The 27,555-nt window shown below is 41.3% G+C and overlaps 1 protein-coding gene and 1 long non-coding RNA gene across 7 annotated transcripts; both read right to left on the reverse strand.

Annotated features, from left to right (window-relative positions):
- Positions 1-2,391: 2,391 nt before the first annotated feature.
- On the reverse strand, positions 2,392-15,380 carry LOC146424917 (uncharacterized). Its single transcript, XR_014846703.1, has 4 exons — positions 14,926-15,380; positions 12,271-12,371; positions 9,655-9,727; positions 2,392-2,475 (listed from the first exon to the last, which is right to left on the reverse strand). It is a non-coding gene; the product is annotated as an uncharacterized LOC146424917 (long non-coding RNA).
- A 1,607-nt stretch (positions 15,381-16,987) lies between these two features.
- Positions 16,988-26,957, reverse strand: MTX3 (metaxin 3). 6 transcript variants are annotated; one of them, XM_085042038.1, is made up of 10 exons: positions 26,816-26,957; positions 26,348-26,417; positions 24,802-24,878; positions 23,171-23,263; positions 21,962-22,144; positions 21,740-21,816; positions 20,727-20,884; positions 20,246-20,334; positions 19,920-20,008; positions 18,803-18,867 (listed from the first exon to the last, which is right to left on the reverse strand). In XM_085042038.1, coding segments are annotated over exons 1-10 (918 nt in total). In that variant the 5' UTR covers positions 26,897-26,957; the 3' UTR covers positions 18,803-18,866. The 6 variants fall into 6 exon arrangements, with proteins under 6 accessions (XP_084898163.1, XP_084898162.1, XP_084898168.1 ...); XM_085042040.1 differs by lacking the exon at positions 18,803-18,867 and adding an exon at positions 18,878-18,893; XM_085042037.1 differs by lacking the exon at positions 19,920-20,008 and having other exon boundaries at positions 16,988-18,867.
- Between the last annotated feature and the right edge of the window lie 598 nt (positions 26,958-27,555).

Genomic DNA, 27,555 nt, shown 5'->3' on the forward strand with positions numbered 1-27,555 from the left:
TACAAATGCTGTATGTGCAAAGATGTATGGTAGATTTTGGGGTTAAATTATGGCAGCTTTATGTGTAATAAAAGGGAAATATCTGAGCTGATACTGTTTATTGCAGAACTGGTTTTAAGTGTTCTTTTTATTTCAATGTTTCAATAATAACCTAATAATTCTAATTCCAGGAAGGATGACTATATTACATTCTCATCTTTTAAAATAGTTTCACTTTTATATGAAAGTTAATATTAAATAGGTTAATGTTATAATTTGGTTTATTAACTCTTTCAAATATTTTTTGGCCAGCTCTTGATAAAATTTTTTTAAATTAAAATCTTTTGGCATAATATTTGAAGAATGCTAGTCAGGCATTTATTGAATCTCTGCCTTTTGAATCTATAGTGATTTGCCAACTAAATCTTTGAAAACTCACTCTTTAGTCTGTGTAATGGGCTATTAAGCAAATAAAACAGTGGAGAAATCTAATCTGGAATATATCACTGTATGCTCTATTCTCATTTTTTATTGTTGTCACTATCTTCATAACATTAAACTGCAAGAATTTGGAAGGAAATACATGCAAGACTATTTTAACAAGCAAATATATAATGATGCACAGGCACACTTCTGTCAAGATTTAAGAACAGTGCTCTTTAATTTTTCTTGTGTTTTGGTATTGGTTCATCTGTGATCTTTTATTGTTGTCTACAGTTTGCCCTGTTAGCTGCAGCTCCTTTTGAAAACACAAGTGCTGTTCTCTGCTTGAATCAGCAAAGGCTGTTCTCATAACGTGTATTAAGACCCTGTTGGAATGAAATGTCTGGGTAGCAAACTAGATTTATAGACAGATGGATAAGACAGGCAAATAGATGAATTAGATAGAGATCCAGTCCCAGATGACATTTGTTGAATCAATATTAAAATAGCTGTGTTAAACCACAAGGCTTTTACAGACGGTATGTTGACAGCAGTTAATGAGTGGAGAACAAGAACAAGCTTCTTCCAGAGCAAGGTAATGGAACAGTTTTTCCATTGATAATCCCAGTAAGCCAAGGGCATTGCTATCTCCACATGGACAATATTTGCTATTTAAGACAATATAGTACTGGTACAGATTCATCAGGTCATCTTGTAATCCAGAGTGAGGAGGAGGTTGAAGAGGAGCCTAACACAAAGAAAATTCTATTGCTTGTAACATAAGAGTTACTGCTGTAATTGCACAGGCCTTCCCCCTGCTCCCTGGCTGGACAGCAAGGGAAGGGGATGCTGGAAGAGGTAACCTGAGACAGGCTGAGCTGCTTAGCACCAGCTGTTGGAGGGATGCTCACTGCCGTACAATGACTCTGATACTACTACCGGCCCTTACATATTTCAGGCTGTGTCTCACTTAATCAGATCTGATGCCCCTGCATATAATATTCTGCAATAATATTCATTGCAATAATGCCTTCAGTCTCTGCAAGGCTGGGGTCCTTTCACAGTAGGCATTACAAAAACCCATAGTAAATTCTAATCCCTGGGATTGATAGCTCACTCCTGTTGCACACAAGGGGAACTTTATTTCTTGTGCAAGTAGGAATTGCAGCATACCTTCCCATGTAAACCCATGCATGTCGTTTGTAGTACAAAATTCGGGTAGGAAAGTGTTGCCTGAGACTTTATCACAGTAAGGTAGGCAAAACCTGCCATGAGAAATAATGGGGTCAGTGGTCATGCTAAGGTAAAACAACCAGCTTAAGGGCAGGAGAAGAAGCAATAGGTATTTGAACATGAGTTTAAACCACTACCACTACTTCTGCATTGACCATGAGCCGGGGAGGAAATGTTCCATTAGCAAAGATTCAAACCTTGCATATCACATTTTTCTAAGGTTAAGACAGACAAAAAAAATCAAATTGAAATGAAAGAAAACAAACCCAAAACTACTGAGAAGACATGGGTCTCAAGGACTAGTTTTCTGGCTAGGGGGATGCACAAACAAAATTTGTTATCAACCATTTTTATCACACAAATCCAACACTGATCAAACTATTCCCTACTTTCCTCTTCCTCATGAATGCAAAACAGATTTAAAAAAAGCAGAGGCGCACTGCTATTTAGGTACTTTGAAAATACCTGATGGTGATCAGAAGCCTCTGTGTCAATTAAGCCAGATCACAGCTGGATTAATTCTAAGAAAATTAATATCTTCCACACCTACTGTTGAACCCCTGAGGAGTTGGGTAAAAGTGAGGAATATTATTATTAAATTGCCTCCTGTCTTACCAGCTGGCTGTGCCTTCCAAAAGAGAAAGGTATCCTGAGTCCCCATTTCTGGCTGAGCGACAAGGTTGAAAGTTTCTTGATTTGGGTTTCAGCTGTTAACAGGTGCCATGTCAAAGGCACTTGGTGGTACAGTGCTTGGCAGGAAATCACTCCTGCCATGTACTGTAGCGTCAGTGTAGTCTTGATATGTCCACCCTTATGCAAAATCTGGAAATAGGTCTGGATCTGGAAAAGCAAAAGGCAGATCAGCTCATCATATATACAGCTATCTCCCACCATGGATCTCTGAGGCCAGACTGACTGTTTTGAATAGCCAAGCCTGGGCTGGAACTGTCAACGGCTGCCAGGTTTGAGCCTTTTCTCTGCATTACACAATTTGGAGGTGGCTGGATTAGGGGAGTCTGGGATCTCCACATTCAGCAGTTACCAATATTAACTGCTATTTCAGTGGTGTGTTGATACTCTTACAACAAGGGGTCATCACCAGCTTGTCATGCTTTGTGAAGTGCTGGGATCCTACCAGCCTGCTCAGATTTGGTTTCTTTCTACCAGGGTAGAATTTATATAGGGAGGCTCTTGAAGGGCCTTACTTGGTTTATGATGTCAGACTTAGTCCTTGTATCTCCTCCAAGAAGAAATTCAGAGCTACTGCAGGTTATGTAGACTCTGCACCTGACAGCAGGTGAAATAGGAAGGTATTTTGACAAGATGGGAGAAAATGTTGTACTGCTGTTGACTTTGCCCAAGTGGCTTACTTGGGACTTCATCTTGTCAAGAAGCCATGCAAAGTGGAAATTCCAAATGAAAGGGCATGAACTTCCTTTTTTGAGGCACCTTGAGTATACAACAACTTTCTCGTGCTATTTTCTTTTTTTTTTTTTCTTTTTTTTGGCCTATTCATTCTGACGAAGCTCTTGGGACACAATGCTGTCAAATGAAGTACAGCACACAGAGCCAGTGAGAAATTGCGGTATAGCAGGGTAGCACACTGCCCAGCGTAGGCAACATTTTACATTTGTGCATCTTCTTACTGTAGCAATTTCCAAACTGTAGGGTTTTGGAGCATCTGGCTTCCTCAGGAGGTGATAAGGTTTAAATGCTGAGGTAGATAGGAAAGCTTGTCAAACAGCCATGGTGATTGGTGAGGTTCTAAATCTAAAATCTCATGTTTGTCACCATCTCTTCTAATTTATCTTTCAATGGAGGGTTTTAACAGCGTGAGAAGTAATTAGAAGTAAATACGGAGGTTTTCTCCATCTGCTCATATTTTAAATCCACAGTCGGTCAAGCCTAGCACAGTGAATTTGCATTAGGTTTTACTCTCTGCTATGTACTGTACAACACACTTAGACCCCTAGGGATGTTTCAGGAGGAGGCAGTGAAATTGCCATAGCACTGATCCCCAGATCCCACTGTGCCTGCAGGGCACTAACAGCAGGACAAACTCCAAAGCTTCCAGAGTGTTTTCTGGCAATGAAGACAGAGCACCTCTGCTGTAGGAGCAAGATAGGAAGCTCTGGGTTGAGGAAGATGTGCAAGGCACAGAGAAAGGGTTGCTGTAGGGTATAGCAATCACAGCCAGGCGGGGCAGGATACCAGCAGGAGCTCTGCCACCCCACCTTCCTTTGCTGCTGAAGGACTCACTATCGTCACCGTTTTTAAATTCTCTGCAGTGGTACCCAAAGCAATCCTGACCTGAAAAAGAAGAGTATTTTTCTTTCCTTAGTTCAACGTTCCATCAGGTTAACTAGGCTGGAAAGACAGGTTTATCCTAATGAATCCTGGCCTATATTTCTGTGAGAAAAATGATAAGGGCTTATAATGCAAAGGCATAGACTTAGATCACCTTATGAAAACACTTAGATTGCCTTTTCAGCTAGTGTTGACCTTCCAAAATTTCAAAACCTGCTGATATTGAGAAGTTTGGTGTTTTTGTGGCAGGGACACAGCTGAATGTTTTTGTTCAGATGGACACAAAGTTTGTCAGAATATTCTGCATGGTTATACAACAATCAGGCCTGCTCAGATGACACATCTGTTTTTTCAGACTCTGGCAGAAATGGCATCATAACAGCAATATTTTGTTCCCAAATCCACTAGAAATGAAAATAATAAAAACAAACCAAACCAAAAACCCAACAAAGCTAGTCACTGTCTCCACCTGGAGGCAAAAGGCTGCCTGTCATAACCAGCTCATCCCATGAAGAAGAGATCATGCAGACAACAGGGAATATTTGCCAAAAGCCCCTGAAAAGCCAGGTATTGTCAGCCTCAGGTGTAGTGTCAGGGCTTATTTTTTCTCGTATGAAACATGAATGTAAGAAATGCACTACTACTATTTAAATAACAAGTGTTAACTTCTAACTGCTCTGAAATATTTCTGGTTTTCAAAGAACTGTAGTAGGAATATAGTATCTGTATTCCTCAAGAAGTTGTTTTTCTGGTTGATGAAAAAATCTTCCTCTAATTCTTTCCTCAACAGTTTCTTTTTCTTCTCTTTTTGGAGTCCATAGTATCATGCCAGTGATCTGATCCTTATCATTTCACATCAGTGCATAGTTAGGCTGAAGTGAGTTTCAGCCCAGGGCACTTGAAGCATGTGCCAAGTGTCTGCTTGCTGATGCTGGGGACCAAAAGTCCCCCTCAACAAAAAGCATCACCACGCTCATGGATTAATGTTAAATGCTTATTTGACACTAGATCATGTTTCTCCGTGTGGAAAAGGGTGAATGTGGTCCTCTTTGATCTCCTGGAAAAGCTCCCATCTGGGAAGATGGAGATCCCTTCTCAGTCAGTCAGAACAGCAATTGCTGAAGAGAATCAGGTGAAGTAAAACATGTCTAAACTCCCAACCTGACAACCATGAAATGCATCCTTTTGCAAGTCAAAATGTGACCCAAGGCTCTCTGATACCACTGGGCTGTCCAGATAGTGAGGCAGAGCCTTGCTCTGAGCCATGAACATTGTGGGCACAGTCAGTAAATTCAGTAGAGATTTAGATCAGTACTTGGGTGAGCTGGAGCTTTCCTGGAAACAGCTCAGAAAAAGATTAATCTGATTCTCAGTCAGGAAGACATGCTATCCCTAAGGAGAAGATGTCACATGCTGCAGCGCTTTCTCTGCACTTTCAGAGGCCCTGGGGACCTCACCAGCAGCCACAGAGAAGACAGTATTCTCAAATGGAACATGAGACTTGCTTTTGGGTTGGCTTTTTATCCCAGTGCTATGTAGGACGTGGTTTGTCTTTTCCATTTGCCTGGGTTGAACATTACAGGAAAGAAACTGCAAAGACAATGGAACACAATAGAGGTAAGGGTTACAGGGAGGAAACTGGGAGGACAATGGAGCACAAAAGGGGTAAGGGTTACAGACAATTTTTTGTCTCTCAAGAGGAATTCTACTGTGCAAAAATTTGTGAAACTAGTAAATTTTACCCAGCAGTTTCAGAGAGAAAAAAGCGGCATGACAGAGCTCATGACACTAGTTTTGAAATGTTAAGAGGCAGGGAGGGCTGATCACATCTCTGGGGAAACAGTTGTGCAAACAAGAGGCTTGGTCTCATGGGGGTGCACAGATGTGCCATGGCTGGGTAGCCTGGCTTTAGAGCAGGAAGGACCCCAGAGTGTCACAGCCTGGGATGTAGCTCTGTGCACAGCCCCAGTCAATGATCAAGCAGTGAGCCTTTGTCATCCTCTACCTGCCAGTCACTTAACCACACCTCAGATTCCTGATCTCCGTGTGTGACTTGTGGCTTTCAGGCCCAGTGACAGGTTGGGGCTTCCAGGGCTGTGAACACAAGCTACCATGAGTGTCATTTAGATGTCTCCACTGTCAATAGGAGATGAAAATTAGAACAGGGGTGAGATGAAGCTGAGATACTATTTTAAAAAAACCCTGCACCAGGAAGGAACTTCTCTCTTTACTCAGTACCATCTCAGAGGGTTAGCAGGCTGGACATGGATGTTCTGACCTTGAAGTTTCACCATGTGAGTATCCCACTGCTGTTGTGAAGACACAGATATCTGCACCTGTCTATGTTCAGCATTTCAGTGTGAGGAAAGCCCAGGTTCATTCTGGTCTTTGTGGTTGCCATAAAGTAGTATGATGACTGTTATGTTGAAGGATGCCAAATATGATGAGTATTTAGATGAGAGTTACGTTTTGGAATGGGTCTGTGATGGGTTCAGTCTCACCTGCCAGAGTTGCTCCAGGAAAAGGAAAAACTCAGTGTTTAATGTCAGAGCACAGCTGCCTAAGGAGCTCTGTGCTCAGTGTCTAGCCTTGTGTGTCTTGCCAAGACTGCCACACACAGACACCCTCTATCAGTGCTGCCCCAAGGCCGTGCCTACACCTAGCATCTCTCCAGATCAGGAGCTGCTGGAGATTCAGACTGCTGCAGCTGGACTGCATCTGTGCAAGGTAGTAAAATTTATGTCAGTGGCAACCACCCTGTCATTTGTCGTGCCTTGGAAATGAAGCAGGACAGTACTTGGATGAGAGTCCTCCAAGGATGACGTACATGCTGCAACTTGTGATGGTACTGACTGACTAAGCAAAGTTCGCTTTAGAAGAACATAATTGGAGTGTGCTACAAGCAGTGCTGTTTTTGACATGAGGCATGAAAGAGAAGTCCTCATGGCTTACTGCTATTCCCATTTCAGGAGTGTCTTTGTGTGGGAGTGAGTGTTTAGTAAAGCTTTTGCATCAGGATGCTAGCTTGGATTTGTTGGATGGATTCCAATTCAGGCAGTTACCATCTATCTGCAAATTTTCCATGCTGTTTCAGTTGGCTGCAGGATGATTTTTCATTTCGTGTTCAAATCTGACTTTAATAGTTACTTCATACACTTGAACAATTCCTTTATTTCATACCCAGTGGTGGGTGAAAGGATGTTAAGTAGCACATACTTGGATCCACTTCAGTGGAAGTTATTACCGTCAGTACTAGAGTTGCAATGATGAATAAATCCATGCCGAAGGGAGCAAACCAGCAAAACTGGAGAATACTTCATTGTAAAAGATAGTGTGGGGCTCAGAGTACCCTACTAAATATACCAGCAGCTCATGACAGAAATCTATAGTAACTCCAACACTTTACTAACAGTAAGTGTTTTGTTCTCGGAAGGGTTATTAATGCTTATGCTAACCATAAGAAATTATATCTCTCTTCACTGAAAACAAGCTCAGTCTCTGCAACAGGGGCCAAACTTCATCCTAGATGCCTGCAATTTTCAAATACTCCAAGAGGACTGACTCCTTCTTGGCTACTCAAGTTCCCTCATTTCACAAGTAAACTTTTTTCTTCTCTTGTATTCCAGTTGTTGAAATTAATTTGTCACCCTCTGCTCAAAACTGCATTTATCCTTTTCCTCCCACCTTTCACAACTGTCATGATTATCAGCTCAGCAACGTGTAATGTAGATTCTTGAGATCTGATGTCATCTTGCTTGGCATATGTTACACACTCAAATAAGCTGTTGTGGTGAATAATGTACCATATGTATACCTCCCAGGTTCTCCCAGCATTGTGAAGTCTTATCAGTGCTCTAATTGCGTACCACTTAAACCAGGATTTTGTTATGTAGAGCTCCCAAGCCTGGTGTAACCAACGGAAATAAAATCCCCATCTCACCCTCTCTTCTCTCCAGCTATTTTCTCTGCTCTGCATATCAAACCCTGAAAAGGTTCCAGGAAAAGCCTATTCTTTTAAAGACCTGATCTTTTGAAGACCTCCAGCAGACCCTTCTGGACAATACTGTGGGGATGCTGTGTGCCAGAGTCTGGGATGCTGCAGACCATGACCTCAAGCCTGGGAGAACGAGAGTGAACCAGAATGTCCAGAACACACAGAGTGGTTCCACAGTGTTAACTGCTCTAGCTGCAGGCCATGCCCAGGCCTTGGGTACTCTTGAAAAGACCCAGCAGAGAATTGTCCCAACCTGAAGACAACACAGCAGGAAGACACTCCACCCAAGAGCCCCTTCCTTCTTTTTGCCAGAACTTGGGCATCCTGTTACAGAGCCTCCCTTCAGCCAGCCCTGAGCATGACTGCCTTGCCCCTATCAGCCTGCTCCCATCAGCACCACCTGAACTTGATTTTAAAATCCCCAGCTGCCATGGGCACACATGGGCACTGAGGCAGCAGTCATGGCACTGCTCATGCCGAGCCAGACACACACTGGAGCACTGGACTCCTCTTCTGCTTTCTGAAAGAGCTGTATAACAGGCAGAGCCAGGTTGATTCTAGGGGCAAGGGGCTGCAAGTGGTGCCACAACACACCAAATTCCTACTCAAATGGAGCCTTTCATTTTAACTGATGAAGTCTCTAAAATACCCCCTTTTCTGAGAAACTTCCGTAATGTCCTTTCTTGGAGGAACACAATTAGTCCACAGAAAGTAGTGCTGTCCAACTGTTGCTCATGAACAGAAGTGTCAGCTCTAAAGAACCACCTTCAAAGCTTTAATACTTTCTGCATGCATGTTACTGGCATCATGTGTTTAAATGATGCAAATTTAAAAACTTTGAAGCCATTAGTAGAAACTGGAATATGACCACCATTGTGGTATCTGATTTACAGCTAGCAACACATTCTGTTTTTCCTGGATCCCATTTGCACCCTGGGAAAACTCCAGGAACAGATGGTTTACGATCCAAATTTTATAAGCGGTTCAAAGAGGAGTAGGCACCCTGCATGCTGCAAACATTTATAGAGGTTAAGCATAATCAGCTCCTGCTAGCCACTGCCAACTGCATCAATTAAGTTAGCAGTAAGTATGGGGAAAAAAGCCTAAGGCAATACAGTTTTATGAACATATCATGTTGTCCTGCACAATATTTAAGATTACAGCTAAAGAGCTGACACAGATGAGAGTCCCGTGTCTAGAGCAGAGTCTTTAATATTCATGTTAGGTTATTTGCCAGTACCAGTGGCTAGAAAAATAAACCTTTAGTTTCATTTTACCTTGCAGATGTGAAAGGCTCTTACAGCAGTTTTTGATGAGGAGTACTCTACCTGAAGTGCATTTTTTTGTTAACACTGATCTCTTAATGCAGAGGCAAAAGTAATGGGAAGGTTTTACTTGATTAATGGTCTTTTGGACAACTGAAAAGGTATCTTTGGTAGTCTTGGTTTTGGCCAAAAAGAGTTAAACACTATATATCTCCTCTTTCTTTGAGCAAGACAGAGAGATTCTGGTCAAGGTTTGCAAAGCTCAAATTGATACAGAAAAGTAAAACCCCATCTTCTATAACTACATCTGAAGTGCAAACCAACAAGAAGGTCTGTCTTTGATGTGTATGTTTGATTTCTAAATGTATTTTTTTAAGTTCATTGAGAGCTGTACTTCAGCAGACATCAACAATCAATAGAATATGCAGTCTAATAGTTTTCTTTCTTGCTTACCTAAAGTGAAAAGTCTAATGAGTAGCACACTATTTCTTGCAGGTGAAATATTTCCACAGCTTCCTCTTGATATCTGAAAATATGAAATGCTGTTAAAATCGGCATAATGACTCATTTAGTAGCTCAAACAGATCTGCTCAGAAGTCACTACGACTCATGGAGTATAAGGAATAGGTTCTGTTCCATTAGTCTGTAGGAATAGTGGCTTAGAGGAAAAGATTTCATGACAAATAAATGCTATTAGCTAAGAGCATCCATGCTATAAATGAAGTTTTAAATTTGGAATTTGGAGACAAGTAATGTAATGTACTCCATATTGCAAACAGGGTTTGTTACACAAACTTTACACTGCATTTTTAAACTAAGCCATAGGTGTTAGTAGCTCTAAAATGTCCTCTGGTTATCCATAGGGTTAGGGATTCAAAAGGAAAAATCCCTTTTTTTAGAGTCAGTACTGAAAGAGAGTGACACTCTTTTACTTTTAGGACACAAAGCCTAGGATTTGATCAGTTGGCATCATTTACATATAATACATCTTAGTTTAATATGCATTGAATTTTAATGTGACAAAGAAGTTGACTTCTGGAATCTGAAGAGAATTGAAGTACATTTACTGCTTGTACTGTGACAGCTAGCATTTCATTTCCTGGAAAAATCTACAGTCACTCTGTTCAAGGTCTGCTGAGAACTGCGACTAATTGTGGTGACAAGGCATCATCAAGTTTGGCACTTCCACAGCACCTAAAGTTCTGCTCTTCTTTCCAAAGACCTAAAGACATTAAAATACCTTTGGAGAAAAAAAACCCAAAAAACCCACAGCTCAGCCTCATATGTTTGACTCCTCAGGAAGAGAGTTTTCAATGAAAAAAGAAGTTTGGAAAGGAAGGAAAACAAAATTCACTCATGCTCTATCACAGCTTACGCTGCTAAAAGAAATTCAATCCATTATTGATAAATGGATAAAATGATCCCACCAGCAGCTAGACTCTCCAAGGACACTTTGGGGTTCAGTCTCAAGAGGCGATGCAGCTGCACAGCAGGCTGGGACATATCTAAGCACTAAAGACTCTTCTTTGTCTTGCTTCAGTGTACAAGAGATATTAACACACAATTACAAACATTTTCAGTAAATCCTAAATGTATACTACTGTTTAATAACAGTTTTTTAATCTTCAGGCCCCCAAAAATAATATTATCCTCCTAAAAAAACCTTCCTCAAGGTTTGCCCCGACCAGTAATTTTGTTCTGTGAGTTAAACAAGAGAAATGCATACATGTCTTTGCCAAAATAATTGGTTCATTATATCCTCATCCATATGGCACAGGAGATCCTAGGAAAATATCCTAGTTTCCTTCCAAAAGGCAACATCCTTCCAACATCCACACCAGGCACTGTGCATCTACCTGAAGTACCAAGAAATTTCTTTCACAATTCAGCTACCAAGTAATTGGGAAGGTCCTGGAAAATGATGAAGAGCAGAGGAGCACAAGCAATACAAGTGCTGGTGTCAGGTCAAGGTATTTCATCTATTCAGTTTTGATGTTTGATCTGTGAAAGCATTGGAAGATTCTGTAAAAGTGCACCAGGAAAAAACTAATTTTGTAAAAACATGGAGGGGGAAAAGTGGTAGCACATTAGTAAATCTGCTATTTAATGTGGTCAGAAGAAACAAGTAAGCAATCTTAACGCACCTATGTCGACTTAAAATGACTTTATATTAGTCCTTTCCAGGGTGTGTCAGCTTCATATGAAGAATTACCTAACTTTTTTGTAGTGATTATCTCAAACCAAGTTTCAGGAAGACATCTGGTAAAATCTACAACTAAATGAAGTGTTGCTAAAGCTGAAAACATACAAAAAAGTTATTAAAACCTAAGGCCACACTAAACTGACTGAAAAAGAATGAAAAGGATATCATTATTGTTGAGAGCTAGCAGATAATTGCTTAATGAAAATCATATGGTTTACATCCTGTGGTAATTTCCAAGAGTGTAGCCTATTTTATTTCGTTCAAATGGTCTTTGGAAGAAAAGTGGTCTGGTTTTGTCCTGTACTGTCCCATTTATGGCAATATGCTATTTCAATAATAGCTCTAACAGAGCAGCAGATGCAGTGAAGCACTGCAGGCTCTAAGGCTGTCGAAAACCCTTCAAATAGCCTGACAATTCAGAGAGCAGATGTCATTCTGGAACTTACTGTTTCTTTCTCCAAGAATACAATTTGTGATTCAGGAAGTAAGATACTCGCTCTGTGACAGCAGACAATTTTCTTAATGGTGAACAAAGAATGTCTCAAAATCTATTTTTCTTTACATCAGACTACCAGGCACACACACAAAAAAACAAAAATGGACAGAATACAAGAATTCTGTGTACCAGAAATGTGAATTAAAAACTTGAGAGTAGAAATGCAGTGTTATGCAGATGAGGACAGGACTTTTCTACAAACATGTGCCCTTATTGTGAAGGAGGTAAGGAAATCTTCCTTTACTCTGCCAGATAAAACAGCAACCTCATGCTCTGCAAAGATTTTCCAGACTACAAATCATTTTAGAGACTTGGCGAGTACTTTAACAGCTCTGGAAACCAGCCCCTTGTATTTCTCAGGAACACCCACCTCTCCTGCAACCGGATGAGTCAGACAGCATCCAGGAGCCTCATTCCAGGAATCCGGCCCACTCAGAAACCCAGGAAAGAAGCACAGAGGACTGACATTTTCTTTATAAAAGAGAAAACACAGTGAGAAAATACTCTGGACAAAGCCTACATAGAACATTGAACAAAAGGCCCTAAAAAATTGCCATGGGCTCCTCTTCAAATGTTTTCCTTAATGAATCTATACAGATTAGTAAAAGAGATATCTACCCCCACTCTTCTGTCACTCATATCACACCTTCCCTCATCTAAGCTGTCCATCAGTCTTTTTTCAGAGTCAACCCTTGTTACAGCTATGGGTGAATTTCTGATGCCCCAAGACGGGGCATTCATGTTTATTTGTCTCATCTCTTACTGCCAATGGGTCCTTAAATCCCAGGACAAAAGCTGTAAAAACAAGGATGGTAATATTCTAACATGTGTTGGAACATCCCAAACTAAACATGATGAGCAATTATATGGACAGCTGGCAACTTCAGGTTTAGTCTTCATCTGCTAGAACTGCAGGAGAGCAAACTGGCACAAAGCCAGTGTAAAGATACAACAAAATAAGTCAGATATTCTACACAGAGCCTTCTACACAAAACTGACAGAAGCATACCGAAGTGTGACCTGAGGCTGACCCAAGAGAAAGCTGCGTTAGTAATTTAGGAGAAATATGGGTAATGCCCACTGTCTGTCACTGAGGGACTGTCATTTCAGCTGTCCTGCTTCTCTTTAGGGTCTCTGGTGGCGATTGATGTCTACTGATCAGGGCTGCAAGCAGCACAGAGCCCTTGGGAATTGCTGTCATGACTGCCCATTGCTGGAGGTGGTACCCAGCAGATATGGTGCCTCCCACAAAATATTCCTCGGAAAAAAAAAAGTAAGTGTTCTGCCTGCTTCAGTCCTTTTGAGCATGTCACTCCGTTGCTATGTTCTCTGCACTGGGTGCCACTGATTGCCAGCACCATTTCAACACTTTGTCTTCCCTCTGTGAAGACAGCTACCTGGCTCAGCTAAAATAAGGACACCATATAAACACTATAATCCTTGTGTGCTGCTAAGGAAGCAAGCAGAACAGATGGGAAGCTGCTTTCTTACCCCATGGAAGTCAGGGGGATTTCTGAGTTTCTCATATCCTGCACCAAGGAAACAGGACCTTTCAGGGATTTTTGTGAAAAATAAGGTACCTCTGCCCACTGCAGAGAAGCTACTAATCCACTGGCTCAGACACTTGCCAAGAGCTGTGGAGCAGCCAAAATGAGTTCTCACTTTCCTTAATTCAGAGCAGAGAGCTGAAATCCCTTTCCCACGTAATCACAGAGTATCAGCTATTCCAGGAGAATTTTTGCCTGTTCTGTATCCATCAGTTCCCTTCCCTCCTCTCCAAATTTCTATCTGGGTATGAGCAATCCTTCCTGTCCAATTCACTACATTTCTTTGTAGAACATGTAGGTGTAAAAAATTAGCTTTTCCAACCGCAAGTTGCAGCAGGACATGTGTCACTGGCCACGGAGGTGCTGCAGCTCTACCTCTCACCATGGGTGCAGCTGAGCAGTGTAACATACTACTGGGGGGATTTTTAGAGATATCTCTCATTAGTGGTCACAAGTAAGAGCAACACTCCTTGTGAAATCCTGGCCTGAACATACACAGACCAGGATATGTTCCGTGTATGTTTCCTTTCACCGCAGCAAATGACAATACAAGCAAAGATGGACTCCACCTCCATCACCTGAACGTTGCTTTCAGTAAGCCAGAGCTTTGCAGAGACTTCCACTTTCTTGTTTGTGCTCTCCCTCTCTCACCTCTCTGTTCTTGAAAACAAAAACCATGAGGTGTCTGTGTGAGTTGGCAAGCTGCCTAGCCACCCTTGTCAAAATGGCTTGGCAAATTTGAGTTGAGCATTGATGTTTACACAAAGATTGCTTCTACTTAATGAGCTGCTTGAACTCAAGGCATGTAATTTCTATGCACTGAGGATTTTAATGAAGGACTACATTCTGTATTTTCATAACAGTAAATCACCAACAGAACCCACATGCAACACTCAAACATTAAAAAAATTTGGAACATTGACATCCATGATGAGGTGAACAGCACTGAGGAACATCCTTGTGTCATGGGCTGATTTACTGCAAGATCTTACTTGCTCTGGAAGTACAGTTCTTCCTGGTCTCAGCTTAACTTTTAATGAAACACAGTAAACCTTGCTCACTTGGTTCTGCACTGAGGCAGACTGACTTAGCACATTACAAATAATTTCTTTTTTTCAATCAAACTTGCAGCAAGCCACTGGATTCCACCCACATTTTACCCACAAGAGCAGTATGCTGTAGCTCATGAAGCAGAGTCTTTCAGTCCCAAGTACCATGACACTCATAAATCTCTGACAAAAAGTCATTGAGGGTGAAAACAGATGCCCCTGATCCCTCTCCCTTGATCACCTTTTCTTTCCACCTCTTTCCCAGATTCTTATTCCAGCCTGATCTGATTTGGTGTTTTGTGAGCTGGGATCTGTTCCTGGGACCTTTGCTCCGGGCACAAACAACAAACCATCATGGCACAGGGAACCCCAGACTTAGTCTTCCCTTCTCTGCTTTAACACATCCCTGAGATGGTGTAAAGAAGTCACCTGCCATCCTGGCAGCTACCCCTGATGCAGAACTCAGCTCCAAAACAGGCTGCTCCTGGCCCTTACCACTGATGGGCACATCTCCATTGTGTAAGGAAGAGACCATAGAGTGGGGCTTGGCCTCTGCTCTGCTGCCCAGATCAGGACACAAGGCGCTAGAGGAGCATTAAGCCCCACATCACCATTATCCTGGTATGGCTGCGTTTCACACACATGCAGGATGGCAGTGCTGCTGAGATGTCTCCAGGCCAGACATCACATACCATGTGCCTGGCAAGTGGCTGGGCACAGGGAATATCTTCTCACCAAGAAACATGCCTATGATCAACCACTCACAACAGCTTGTTGCCAACAGCACAGGCCATCCAGATTTTTAAGCTAGTTTGTCAAGCTAACTTATAAAACTGCTATGTCTTTCTGCATGGAAAAGAAAAAAAAAAAAGCACTATGAATGGCTCCCACTGCAATGCCAAGAATCATACCAAGCAAAAGAAACCTACTCAAGGGAGTCTGCAAACCATTTTAACCAGGAATCAAATAGGGTGTTTTTTTCCTTAATGGAGTGCTGTGCTACATTAGCAAAAGTGATGTGACATCATGAATGTGTAAGTGTATATAAAAGCCTAATGTAACAGTATTTTCAAAATGGGGAGGGGCTGGGGGGAGAGGAGGGGAAGAGAGGGGCAGACTTTTTAAAGCAGTCCTGGAAATGTTAAATACAATGTACTTGTATTAATTTGTATTAATTATTAATTTGTAATCTTTTTCCATCTTACTTCTTCTGCAATATATATCTGTCTACAACCAGCTGACACAGAAAAATACAAAATAGCCCTAAGGATATCTACACATAGCTTTCACCAAAAGATTGCCTGGGAGCCAGGAGCATTACATTTGCAACCTGCTGAAGTGGTCCACACCACTTAAAACTGGCAGCTGGATGAGCTGCTTTCGAGGTAATATCTGTTCCTAGGCACCAGCTTTCTGGGGTGGGGGGCCAGGGAGGATGAGGCTCATCAGCTGCCCTGATGTCGCCAGGCCCTGGGAAGCCAGGGCTCTATCCCACACTTGTGCATTGCAGGCACGTGCACCAGAAGCGAACACATCAACCTGAAGTATTTGGAGACTGCAGAGCTGCAGCAGGCAGTGCTCTGCACAGGAAGCAGGCTGCAAACGTCGGTTCCAAGGCCACACCACTGCTGCCTGGGCAGAAGCCTGCCTGACCCCTTGTGTTTCAGACTACCCATTAGCTCAGGCAGTGGAGAAACCAATCAACACAGCAGGTTTTCATCTCATGGTAGTTAGGCAGCCAGGGCTTCCTTTGCACACAGCAGACACAGCACGTGCTGAAGACTCAATTCTTAGGCGTCTGCTCTCAGAAGTTGAATCACACCTCGATATCATCTTTACCCCCTAGCCAGAGGAGCAGCTTTGACTATTTCAGATGCAGACAGACAGTTACTCATATTGACCCCACTCTGGACAGCATTCACCTCCCAGCTTCACAACTCAGGCACACAAAATATGCCAATAAACTAATGGGCAAGCCTGAGTTACCAGGCCAGGGATGACATTGCCCACACCAAGGAGTCTGGGCTTGAATTCCTCTTGCGTAGAAAGTAAAATAAGGATGTACACAGCTGTGCAACCTCACTGGTTGCCTGAGATGGTGTGCATGACTGCAGGCAATGTTTGCTGTGGTCTCTAGCCCTGCTGTCCTCTGCCACTCAGTGAATGAAATTCCTTGAACATTTGTTTGCCAAAATTTCAGAGTCACATAGCCCAGGGCTCACATTTAGTAAGATCAGCAAATGCATGCCTCTCCACTCACTCCTTCCCAAAAGCAGCTGTGTTGAAAGAAAGAAATGGTACTGAAGAGGTGTGATAAAAATTAAAAATCTGATCTCATGGATACGCTAAGCTGCTTCAATTTCTTGTCCTAGCAGGCAGCAGCGGTTTTCTTGGTTTGGTTTGGTTTTTTTTTTATGGACAAGGTAAACCTTTTTACAAGAAAAAAGAAAAAAAATTCCAATGTAAATTCCACAAAAAAACTCTACCAAAATTCCACTAAAAATTCAAAATTTTAATCTTGGCACAATAACTGTTTTTACAAAGACATTTTATTTTTGACTGTATATATTCACAAAAGCAATAACTAAGGCATATTCTCCATACCCATGTTTGTAAAAGAAGAACTCTGGAAAGCTATGTGACTCGATCTTATGTAAATCTTGTCAAGACACAGGCAGTAAAAATTTTAAACTTTTGAATTACTTTTGCATGTAATGGACTGTCAGTTTTATATAGTTATCATAAATATGAGCTAAATTAATTTCAAATCACTGCAACAAATACTCTAGTAAGAGCATGAAGCTTAAATAGTATTTTAAAGTGCTCATTAGAAACCAAACATTTCAATTAAGAAATGTTAAAGATGTTACATTCTTCCATATCAAGTCTGAAGGTACAATATGTACATAATCTACTGTCTTGCCTTTACAAACAGGAAATAATTTATCTGTGTATCTCAAACACGACTAGCAGCCAAAGGGAAGGTGAAAAACTATCTTGATTTGGCCAGAAAAATAAAAAAAAATTTTAAAAAAGCCAGAACAGTCATCTGACACATACAACCATCAGAATTCTGTATCCCAAGCACTGCCATTTTCGCCAATCTCTTTGACTAGTTCTCTTTACACCTACTCATGAAGCACCTGCCAGCATTTTGCCAGTAAGAAATTACAGCATCTCTCTTGTAACAGAATTGCTTGGGTCTCTAGAACTGGCAACGCTGCTATTAAAGAGAAAACATAAATGAACCGAAGAAATATGCTCTGCAATATACTAGTTTGCAGAAAGAAAAGAACTCTGAACTAGACAGACCATCATACAACAAATATTTTGAAAATTTTTTGTTTAATTTTTGAATGAACTGTAGTGCTTACTAAAAAAGAAGACAAAACTAATTAAGAGGCATTTGTGACAAATTTAAAAGCCTACATCAGCCTTCTTATAAAGCCCTAACCAGTCTCTTTCAAACCATAAATGCAGTGTGTTTGCTAGTCAAGTCCCTTGTCCTAACAGCAACTAATCAAACTTCTCCATCTACTACAAGTCTTCTGTGATTTTGACTTAACAGTTTTGCAGCATGTGGTACTATCCTGTGCACAGGTTAAGCCTGTTTCACAAACTACTAATATGAGGTACTGTGAAATGTTAGCATTGTGCATCATTTTAATCCCCATAGCACACATGCTTTTCAATAATCCCCTTCGAAATACATGACAGATTTTCAAAGATACAAACAACCATAAAACATAAACCCACGTTCATTAAAGCACAATAAAAATATTTACCTTCCTGTCATTTCTTTTCATTTCTCAGCTGCCACGAATAGCAACATTTTGTCTTTTCAGACTCTGCAACTGGACTTTGTCCTTTTCAGACAAATAGTACACCCACTCACATACAGTAACATGATTATAGTAAAATAAAAACCACAAAATAAAATAACAGTGAACATTCCATAAGCAGATTTTTAACTTTTGGTAAAAATTTCTGCTAGGCTAAAGGCAAAAATATGCTGTACAAAATCATGTTAACATCTGCAGTAATAAGCTCTTTTTAGCTTAGCTTAGCTTCAGCTTAGTGTACAGTCGGCCTGAACTATGCAATTTCTTAAAAGAACAGGTAGATAGAAGATTGTGAAGCTTTATTTCTTCTCTGCTTGTACCGATCAGCAGATTCTTCCCTTGCAAAACATTCATATGAAAAAAATTTACTGTGGCACTCAGTTGAGTTACAAAACACATGTACAGGCAACAAGAGGTGTCAAGGTGACAAACGACTCATTGGACTGCTTTCTTCTCCACCTGCAGCAAGCTTGAGCGTTGTGAGTTTACGAGGGGGATGCTGAGGACTCCTACGAAGGTTGTCGTCCATCTGCAGAGAAACAATGAGAGCCGGATCTGGCAAACAGCAGAGTATAGATTATACGATTAGTCTTATTTGTCAGGGCTGCCATCATTAATGCTGGGTTGGGATATGTTTACAGTCAGGACCAGGCACAACTGGTGCTTTGGTTTCTTTACACTCCCAAATATATACTTGTGTCAGAGCTGCTACTCATTCCATTACATATGGTGCATCAAGCTCAGGGCAAATGGGTGTGCTTCTGCTCAAGTCATTTTGTCAAGATTACTGAAGAAAGCAACATCCTGTCTAGAGGTCAAATATGATACATTAGCCAAACACTGCTAGAAGGCAGATCAACAGTCAAACTGCTAACATCAATGAATGCTTCTGTATATTCAGCACCATCCAAGAATAAATCTTTTCAAATCAGATATGTTCTGGAGATGCTGAGTGAATTTGTATTAGTCAGAGATTTCAAAAAGTACTTAATAAAGAACTTATGATAAGACCTTTTCAAAGACAGGTTTAAAATTATCTCTGAATATAAACAATTTACATTTTCATAGGAAATCAATCTAATGCCCTATGTGTAATGTGATCTCAAAAAGTTTAGCTAGTACAGAATAAGACAGCACAGGAGAGGATCTGCAGAGGCTGTCCAGTCTATTCCATTTCCACAAGGCAGGATCAGTTTTTTCTCAATCATGCCTGACAAATGTCTATGTGACCCATTGTTTAAAACTTACACAGCCATACTTCAATTCCAGAAAGAGCATCAATACCTAATGCTACAAAAGCTGATCATAGTTAATTATCTATTTCACACACTGTTCTTTTTCAAGAAGAAATGCCTTCTACCCCTTTAGCTAAAGTGTTCTGTCTGTATGAAAGGACTAATTATTCACAAGTATTTTTCAGGTAAGTTGTATAGCTTTTGATAGGTGCTGACTGACAGCCTTAGAAATAACATAAAAAACAGCTAGATGGAGAACAAGCGGGAGAAGAGTGACTGCCAGTTAGTTACTACAGCATGCAGCTGGGAATAAGGAAAGCTGGTGATCAGTCTTAATTTGCAGGACCATTTCTGAGGTTTGACCAATACATTTGCCTCCTCCTTTGCTGACTGTACACTTGCAGCAAGATACCACTCCTTTGTTGGTGTGCACACCTGCAAGACAACGTTCTTTTGGTTGTATTAAGAATACATTTTTAACTATAAGGCTTCATTAATTCCTCCTTCCAAATGATGTAATATTCTTCCCACCTCTCTACACAACACAACTCGCTAGAAAGGAAGTAATTAAAATAAGATCCACTGTACAGTTGCAATTGCCATGCAAGAATACCTGTGAACAAGTTAACCACAACAAAGCAGTAAAATTAAAGAGACTGATGCAAAAGTAACCTTTTCAATCAAGTTGGATTCCTTATTTACAAGCTGTGTGAGTTTCTGCAGATTAGCATCTGCTGTGTCCTGTCCAGCTGGAGAATGGCCTGGAGAGTGAAGGCAGAAAGATGAAGAGTGAAAAGGTATTAACAAAAGCTTTTAAATTCTTTTAGAAATAAACCCACATTGGAGAGAGAGTTCATACAGTACTTTTATGCAAAGAAGAATTTAAGTGGAAAAGCCATTCCATGTGAGAAAATCAGGAGAACTAAGTGTGAGCCATGAGATTTTGCCAGTGTTTGATGGAATCTGAGTAATAACACTTGCTTTTAAATTTTGAATCCTTTCTCCCCAACTTCAGAAATTTCTTCACTTCCCCACAGAAACTCTAGCACAAACTACATGAAATCTAATCTGTTTTGGTGCACAAATGGATTCCTGGAGTACTAATCCAAACAGGAGGGAAGGTGACAAAAAGGATAAAAGAAACTCAACTTACCAGAGACAGTTAACCTGAAGTAGCAAGTTAAAATATCATCACAAAATCGACACAGATTGGGAAGCTGTTTCAAGTGCTCTTGCAACTGTACCCTGGGGAAGCACACTTTATAAATTGGTGCAAGGAAACCAAACACGAAGGCATCCAAGGTGGTAGGCCTAAAAAGCGTGACACAAGAAAACACTGACGTAACTTGAGGTAAGACATTTAAGACTTCTACAACCTAGTTTTCTGGATATGTCAAACACAACTCAGGACAGAATATAGTCAGCTCTTCTATCATTCGACCTTTCCCTATCAACCTGGTAAATGCTTTGTACCATCTACTCCTTTCAGCATCTCTTAATTAGAGACATGCTGGCAAGCTGAAACAGTAATATCAGTATTAAAACATAGTCATGCTGTCACCTATATTGATAAACAAGCCACTCTAAAACACCTTTCCGGCACCACAAAAGCCACGGTGTAAGTATGGAACTAGGATCCCCTCTCATAGAGTGGTCCAACTTCAACAGCTAAAGGAAGAGATCATGCTTTGTAGGACCTGTTGGCACTATGCTGCTGGCCCTATCTGCTTCCTGCTCTGCACACATACCACAGGAATAAGTGCTCCTGGACCTACATCCTCCTCCCGTGAGGGCAGTAGTAACACGTCAGCCTAAAGCCTTTTCTTGCTACACAAAGCCAGGAAGTGACATTCAGTGGCTAGAACAGTGTTCTCCAGTACACCTCACATTTTCTTAGCAGCTGTGGGCAGCATTTCCCTCTCTGTGGAAAAAAGCAGGATAAGGGAGACACCACATTGACTCAGTCCAATGATCTTGTTTGTGCTCTGTTTGCTCAGTCAGACTTATCTAAAAACAGAGTATGAGTATGGGAGAGTATGGGAAGCACTTTTAACATTCTGACAGGCTAAAAAAAAAAAAACCAGTTCAAGTGTTCACAGAGTTGTGTGACACCTTTTTTATTAGCCATTTACCAGAGAAATTAAAAAGAAAAAAAATCACACTCACGTATCTCTGAAGAAAAACTGAGAAGTTCCCAATCTCTTCGACAGGAGATTCAGGCACTCCTTGGCATCCCTGTATATCTGATGAGACACAAGACTGTCTAAGAGCCCTAGGTGTAGCAAGGCTGTAGCACAGCACCATTCCTCATTTGACAGTGTGCTAAACTGTTTCAGTTCTTCTCTTTGACAGAACCAACTTATGAACTACTCACTGCACGACACATACCTGTGCTTCCACTTCCGTGAGACTGTAGAGTGGAGGCCCTCCCTTAGTCAGCAAAATTCTGTTCAGTGCTTCCCTGGACATCTTTCCAGGCAGATACAAACTCAGTGGGAATGCAATCCTTGAGGCAAACCATGGCTTTGTCACACTGCAGTAATTTTCAGCCTCAATCCAGAAAGTGTGCAGCTATATCAACATGAGGAAAAATATAACAGATTTGAATTACATAAGTAGGCATCTCGTGAAACCTAATGTGTAAGACCTCAGTCAGAAAAGCAGAACCAGGAATTATTGTAATTTAAGGCAATCAGGCTCTGTAAAGGAATATACTAATCCTCTGAGTGCAGGAATACGTAAGTAAGGCAATAGCTACCTTCCAAATAAAGAAAAACACCAAAGATAGTCCAGAGATCTATATGCATCTGCATAAAACTATGTGTGTACCATGTATGCAGAGATACACACATGCACACACACACAGAGTTCATATTGAAAATATATTACAAAAAAAGTTGCAGACATACAGCAACAGGTCTGCACTTTCTGAAATTTTGTTTGAAATTTTATGTAAATTTTGAAAGATACTCCAAAATTATGAATTTGAAACCAGGGTCAGCTGAAGAGGCTAGCTTATGGTATCATCTGGTCAGAGTATTTTTCCCAGTACAAACTGAAGCCAAAGTCATTCAAGAGACTCAGTGTCTGTGGGTTTTATAGCTCTAATGTAATTGCACTGAAATGGCAAGGACAAATTGCCATGTGTTATTTAGAACTTAAAAATTAAACTACTGATGGGCATTTAAATTTATTAGAAGTTTTAACTCAACAGTTCAAAAGGCTTTCAGTTGTGTATCTCAAATGAGACACATCTTAATCAGAGGTTTTTCAGGAGAATCAAATGAAACAAGAAATGGCCAGAATAAGGGGCTTTCAGTATACTGTTTCCCAAAGACCAGTAGAAAAAAATAACCTAAAGGAAAAAATTCTTGTAAGTGTGCTTTTAAAATGTCTTTCACAATTCTACTATTATTACTTGACACCCCACAAACACACACTTCTTTCCTTCTCAAAAGCTGCTACATGGTATTTCCAAAAAACAGACTAACAAAGCAACTACAAAGTTCCAGCTTTTAATGTCTCTCATGCTGGGGACCTCTTACAGCATTCAATTCCAAATATTCTGACCATTACAAGGTATTTATCAATATTTACCAGAGCAGGAAGCAGTTTCTCTTCAAGTAGTGCAATATATGCCAGTGTATCAGCTCCTTGTTTTGCAGACAACTCATAATCAGCATTGTATTTCTAGAATTAAAACAAAACAAAACAAAACTATAAAAATAGTCTTACACAGAACTTTCAAAATAGATGATCAATGCAAAGTTACTTCAAACTTAACAGCTATCAAGGCCATAAATAGATAAACAATTTTTGGAACAGAAAGCCTGCACTCACTAGAATTTTCCTTCATCAGACTAGCTATGTCAAACCTTGCTGCATCTCCCTTTTCCACTTTCCCATTCTTAGAGCTTTGGGCCCTCCTATTACCAAAATAAATATTGTGTCTCCTTCCTATTTGTTTCGAAGCAAATGCCCAGTGACACAGAAGCAACTTTTCAATGCTGAGAGATGTAGCAAACCTCTGCTAAGTGTGCCTTGTTATTTCTGAAGAAGGATCTGACACTTCAGGTGTAAGCATAAAAAAAGGCACACATTCCCATATTTTGCTTTTAATGAACATCCTAAAAGTTAAGAAATTGGATGCTAACAATGTCAGTGACCAGATATACAGCTAAACTAATGTACTTACTGACTGAACTTTTAATTCTAACACTGGATTCTTTTAAGATACATTATAACAATTGATAAATTTTAAGGGGACTGAGTAGATTTGCTTCATTAATTTATAAACGAAGGGCCAGCACCGATACTTGGACATCCGAGAAACAAGTATATAATGGTTATACTTAAAGAGGATATTTTTCCCCCCAACATTACAGAACCTTTGGTATTAATATGTATACCAAATCCAAATTAATCCGAATGCATCTGAAACTTCTGAATTTCAAAATAAGTGTCTCAAATTCCATCTCAAATGCAGCTTTTTAGATTCTGTTTTTCTCCCTATGAAGGTTTATTGTTTCACTAACATGGCATTCACCAAAACACCTGAACAGACAGGAACTGCATTTCTAATGTAAAAGCAGAATAATGGGTTAGAGGACCATCTTAGGAATAAAAAGATGATGCCATGGTTTATTAGACATATTTATACTTTGTGGAAAGCAGAAATTGCACAGCTTTATTCTTTGTAAATGAAATATTACGAGATCTACAAAAGCAAGCATGAGGCAATAACAGGGTGTGCATCAAGAAATGCCTGCAGACATTTTTCTATTACAAGCTATGGAAAAAATACATGGATTAAAAACAACGCTGTACATATTATCTTTCAAAAGAAGAGCACTGGGAAATGACCCATTTAAACTGCTAACCTAAACTGTGATATTCTACGTCTGCAAAGTCATAATGACGTTAAAAGTGTTATAATTACAAGCAGGGTGATCAGTAAGAAATTGCTCAATAAAGTTTGTTTTCCTTTTAAATTCAATTAAATTTTTTCACGCTTTTTAATTTTTTAAATCTTTCACACAACTAATGAGCACACTTTTAAAGAACAATTTCTTATCCTTCATTTTGCAATTCTCATGCATGTATGAAAAAAAGAAAAGCACTGGCTCTGAACTAAATTCCAAGGTTTTGGAAGCCTGTACCAGTGTTTAAAGGACAGATGCAAGAGTCACTCAAGGCAAAGAAAAGAAATCTTTTTGAAAGAGACCTACCTGCTTTCTTAAGAAGTTTAGTATTTTTGCTGGCTGAGAAATAACAGTGTCTTTTGATACCAGGACTGGTATATCTCCTAGAAGGCACAAATAAAACAGTCAATGATTTGTATGGATGAGTTCTAACATAACTAAAAAGCAATCAGTCACTTTATGTACTTCCCTTTTCTCCGCAGCATGCTCAGATTTTCCTGACATGTAAACATAAGCATAGAATTTTACACAGCAGGGGAGTTCCACCAAGGTTACAAATACTCTTAGTCTATTGTGGCCTTTACTAATAACAAGACAAAAAAAGGGGCAACATCAAATCAGACTGAAGCCAATATTTTCTGCTAGATGTCCAATCCTTCAACAACCAGGCTACTTCTCTGAATTTCAGATGTTCATCTTAAGACAAAAATTCCAACTCAGTCCAACTGCCCTCTCAATTCATTCACCTCTGAGCCTCTTCACTTTTTCCTCTGTCCTTCCCCTCCAAATCCATTTTAACCACCCTTTTTCTCTAGACTTGCTACAACCACTACCTAACCACGAACTACTCAAAGAACTAAATAGCTCCCCTTGCCCAGAAGTTGCCTGGACAGCCTTTAGTTATAAGATTGCAGGATCAAAGCTTATAAAGTCTCTGTAACAGGGGCCACCTTACTGCACATTCACAACATAACTGCCACAATGAGCCCAACAGGACAGCACTAAATAATATTAAAGTATCAATTATCACCATCACTTACTATTTAGACTACTTTTAAAATTAATTTTATGTATATTCTTTATGAGGAAAGCTACCAAAATTCTAGCAAGTCCACCAAGCTAGTCTGTGGTATTTTTACCTAACAGAAAATAACACACTGAAAAGCAAGAACCAAAGGCTCCACTTCTGCATGAAAAAAGTACTGCCTGAACTGATAATGTGGTTAAGCGTAAATGACAGAGGACTTTAACCCTGCAGTGATTTTACCTCTCTGAAATACACCAGGACAATTACTGCTGAGCAAACAAATAAGCAATGAGAAGATGCATCCAAAACAAAGAAGTCCTCTCTGACAGCTCACCTTCACCTTTTCTCAGCCAACGCCTCTAGCTCAGCACATTGCTAAACATCTGTGCTGGTGTAAGCTATACTTGTTGAGGCTCACATTCCACTTCCAACTGTACCATCCCATGAAGCTACAAGTAAAGAGCTCTTTGATACACAACTCCAGCTACTACCTTTATAAAAATGCAAAGTGCAAAAAGCTTACAAATTTGCTTTCCCTATACCATCAATTCAGACTGCCTGACTGAAACAGTTATGTACTTGGCATTATTGCTCTGTTAAATATCTGCTGCTTCACCCATACACTTCTTAATAAATTGTCCTCTGAAGCACTTTATTTATGCCTTCCATTATTTTATTCCCACAAATTCATTACACTTGATCCTGTGAAGCCATTTACCGGGGGCAGACTGCATTCAGGAACACAAACCCAATGGAAATGCAGAAACTGGAACCTGCATGTATAACATGGCTGTCATGAAAACAGTAAAGGCTGCAAAAAGGTACCTTTCGGCGCTCTCCAGGAGTTATTTATAGTATTCACTATCAGGGGAGCACCAGCAAATTTGGCGTAAGCCTGCAATAAAGATTGGAGAGCAGGGGAGAAAACCTGTCACAATGTGTAAGAAAAGCGTAAGACAGAGCTTTAAAAGTTGATTTAAACACCTTCGTGCACTGAGAACCAACCACCAGCAGGTGCGCGACAGGCTTCGGTCAGGCTTCAGTGCCCTAATGCGACTCCAGCGCATGCCGGGCAGAGGCCCCGCAGCCCCGGGAAGGGCGGCAGCGCTGCCCGCGGCTCCCGTGGGGAACGAGCCAGGGCCGCGCCGCGGGCCCAACACCGCGCCTCCCACCCCCGGCCTCTCCTGGGGCAAAAAGGAGCCCCGCGGGCGTCCGTGAGGGCGGCAGGCAAGCCCCGGGGTGCCGCCGCTCCCCCCCTCCCTCCCGGGCCGGGCGGTGGCCGCCGCCCGTTACCATGACGGTGAGAGACTCCGGGTGCAGGGACGGCAGCCCCCAGTCTCCTCCCCAGCAGCTCAGCTCCATGGGAGCCGCCATCTTGTCCGCCGCACCGGTCGGGCAGCGCGGCGCCGCTCCCCCCGCACGGCGGCGCCCGAGCTCTCGCGGCCGCGCGCGGGGGCGGAGGAGGCGCTGAGGGCGGCGGGCCGAGGGCAGCGCCGGGAGGGCGCGGCGGCTGGGGCAGCGCTACCGGGTACAGCCGCCCGGGCTCGGAGCTGCGAGGGGAGTCACAGAGTCATCGAATCGATTGGCTTGGAAAAGACCTCTGAGATTACTGAGTGCAATCTGTGAGCGAACACCGTGTCAACCAGACCATGGCACCAAGTGGCACGTCCAGTCTTTCCTTAAACAGGAATGGTGACTGCACCACCTCTCTGGGCAACCGGTTCCAGTGTCTAATCACCCTTTCTGTGAAGAAATTCTTCTGCATGTCCAGCCCAAAGCTCCCCGGCAGAGCTTAAGACTGTGTCCTCATGCCACCCGCATCCCTTCCCATGAGGCCGACCCCCGCCGGCTACAGCCTCCTTTCAGGGAGTTGTAAAAAGCGGTAAGGTCTCCCTCGAGCTTCCTCCTTTTCTCCAGGCTAAACAAACCCATCTCTCTCAGCTCCTCCTGACAGGACTTGTGCTCCAAACCCTTCCACAGCTCCATTGTCCTTCTCTGGACTTGCTCCAGCACTCACTCTCCTTGAATTGAGA

This window comes from Lichenostomus cassidix, chromosome Z, assembly GCF_008360975.1.
Source record: "Lichenostomus cassidix isolate B80296 chromosome Z, HeHo_3.0, whole genome shotgun sequence".
Lineage (NCBI taxonomy): Eukaryota > Metazoa > Chordata > Aves > Passeriformes > Meliphagidae > Lichenostomus > Lichenostomus cassidix.

Excerpts from the sequence above, each read along its gene's own strand:
- MTX3 (XM_085042036.1), bottom strand. The coding sequence starts at position 26,896 with ATGGCGGCTCCCATGGAGCTGAGCTGCTGGGGAGGAGACTGGGGGCTG. Across the intron at positions 26,418-26,815 it reads CGGAGTCTCTCACCGTCATG|GCTTACGCCAAATTTGCTGG; the intron begins GTAACGGGCGGC and ends TCTTTATTGCAG. Across the intron at positions 22,145-23,170 it reads AGAAACTGCTTCCTGCTCTG|CTGCACACTTTCTGGATTGA; the intron begins GTAAATATTGAT and ends ATGTTGATATAG.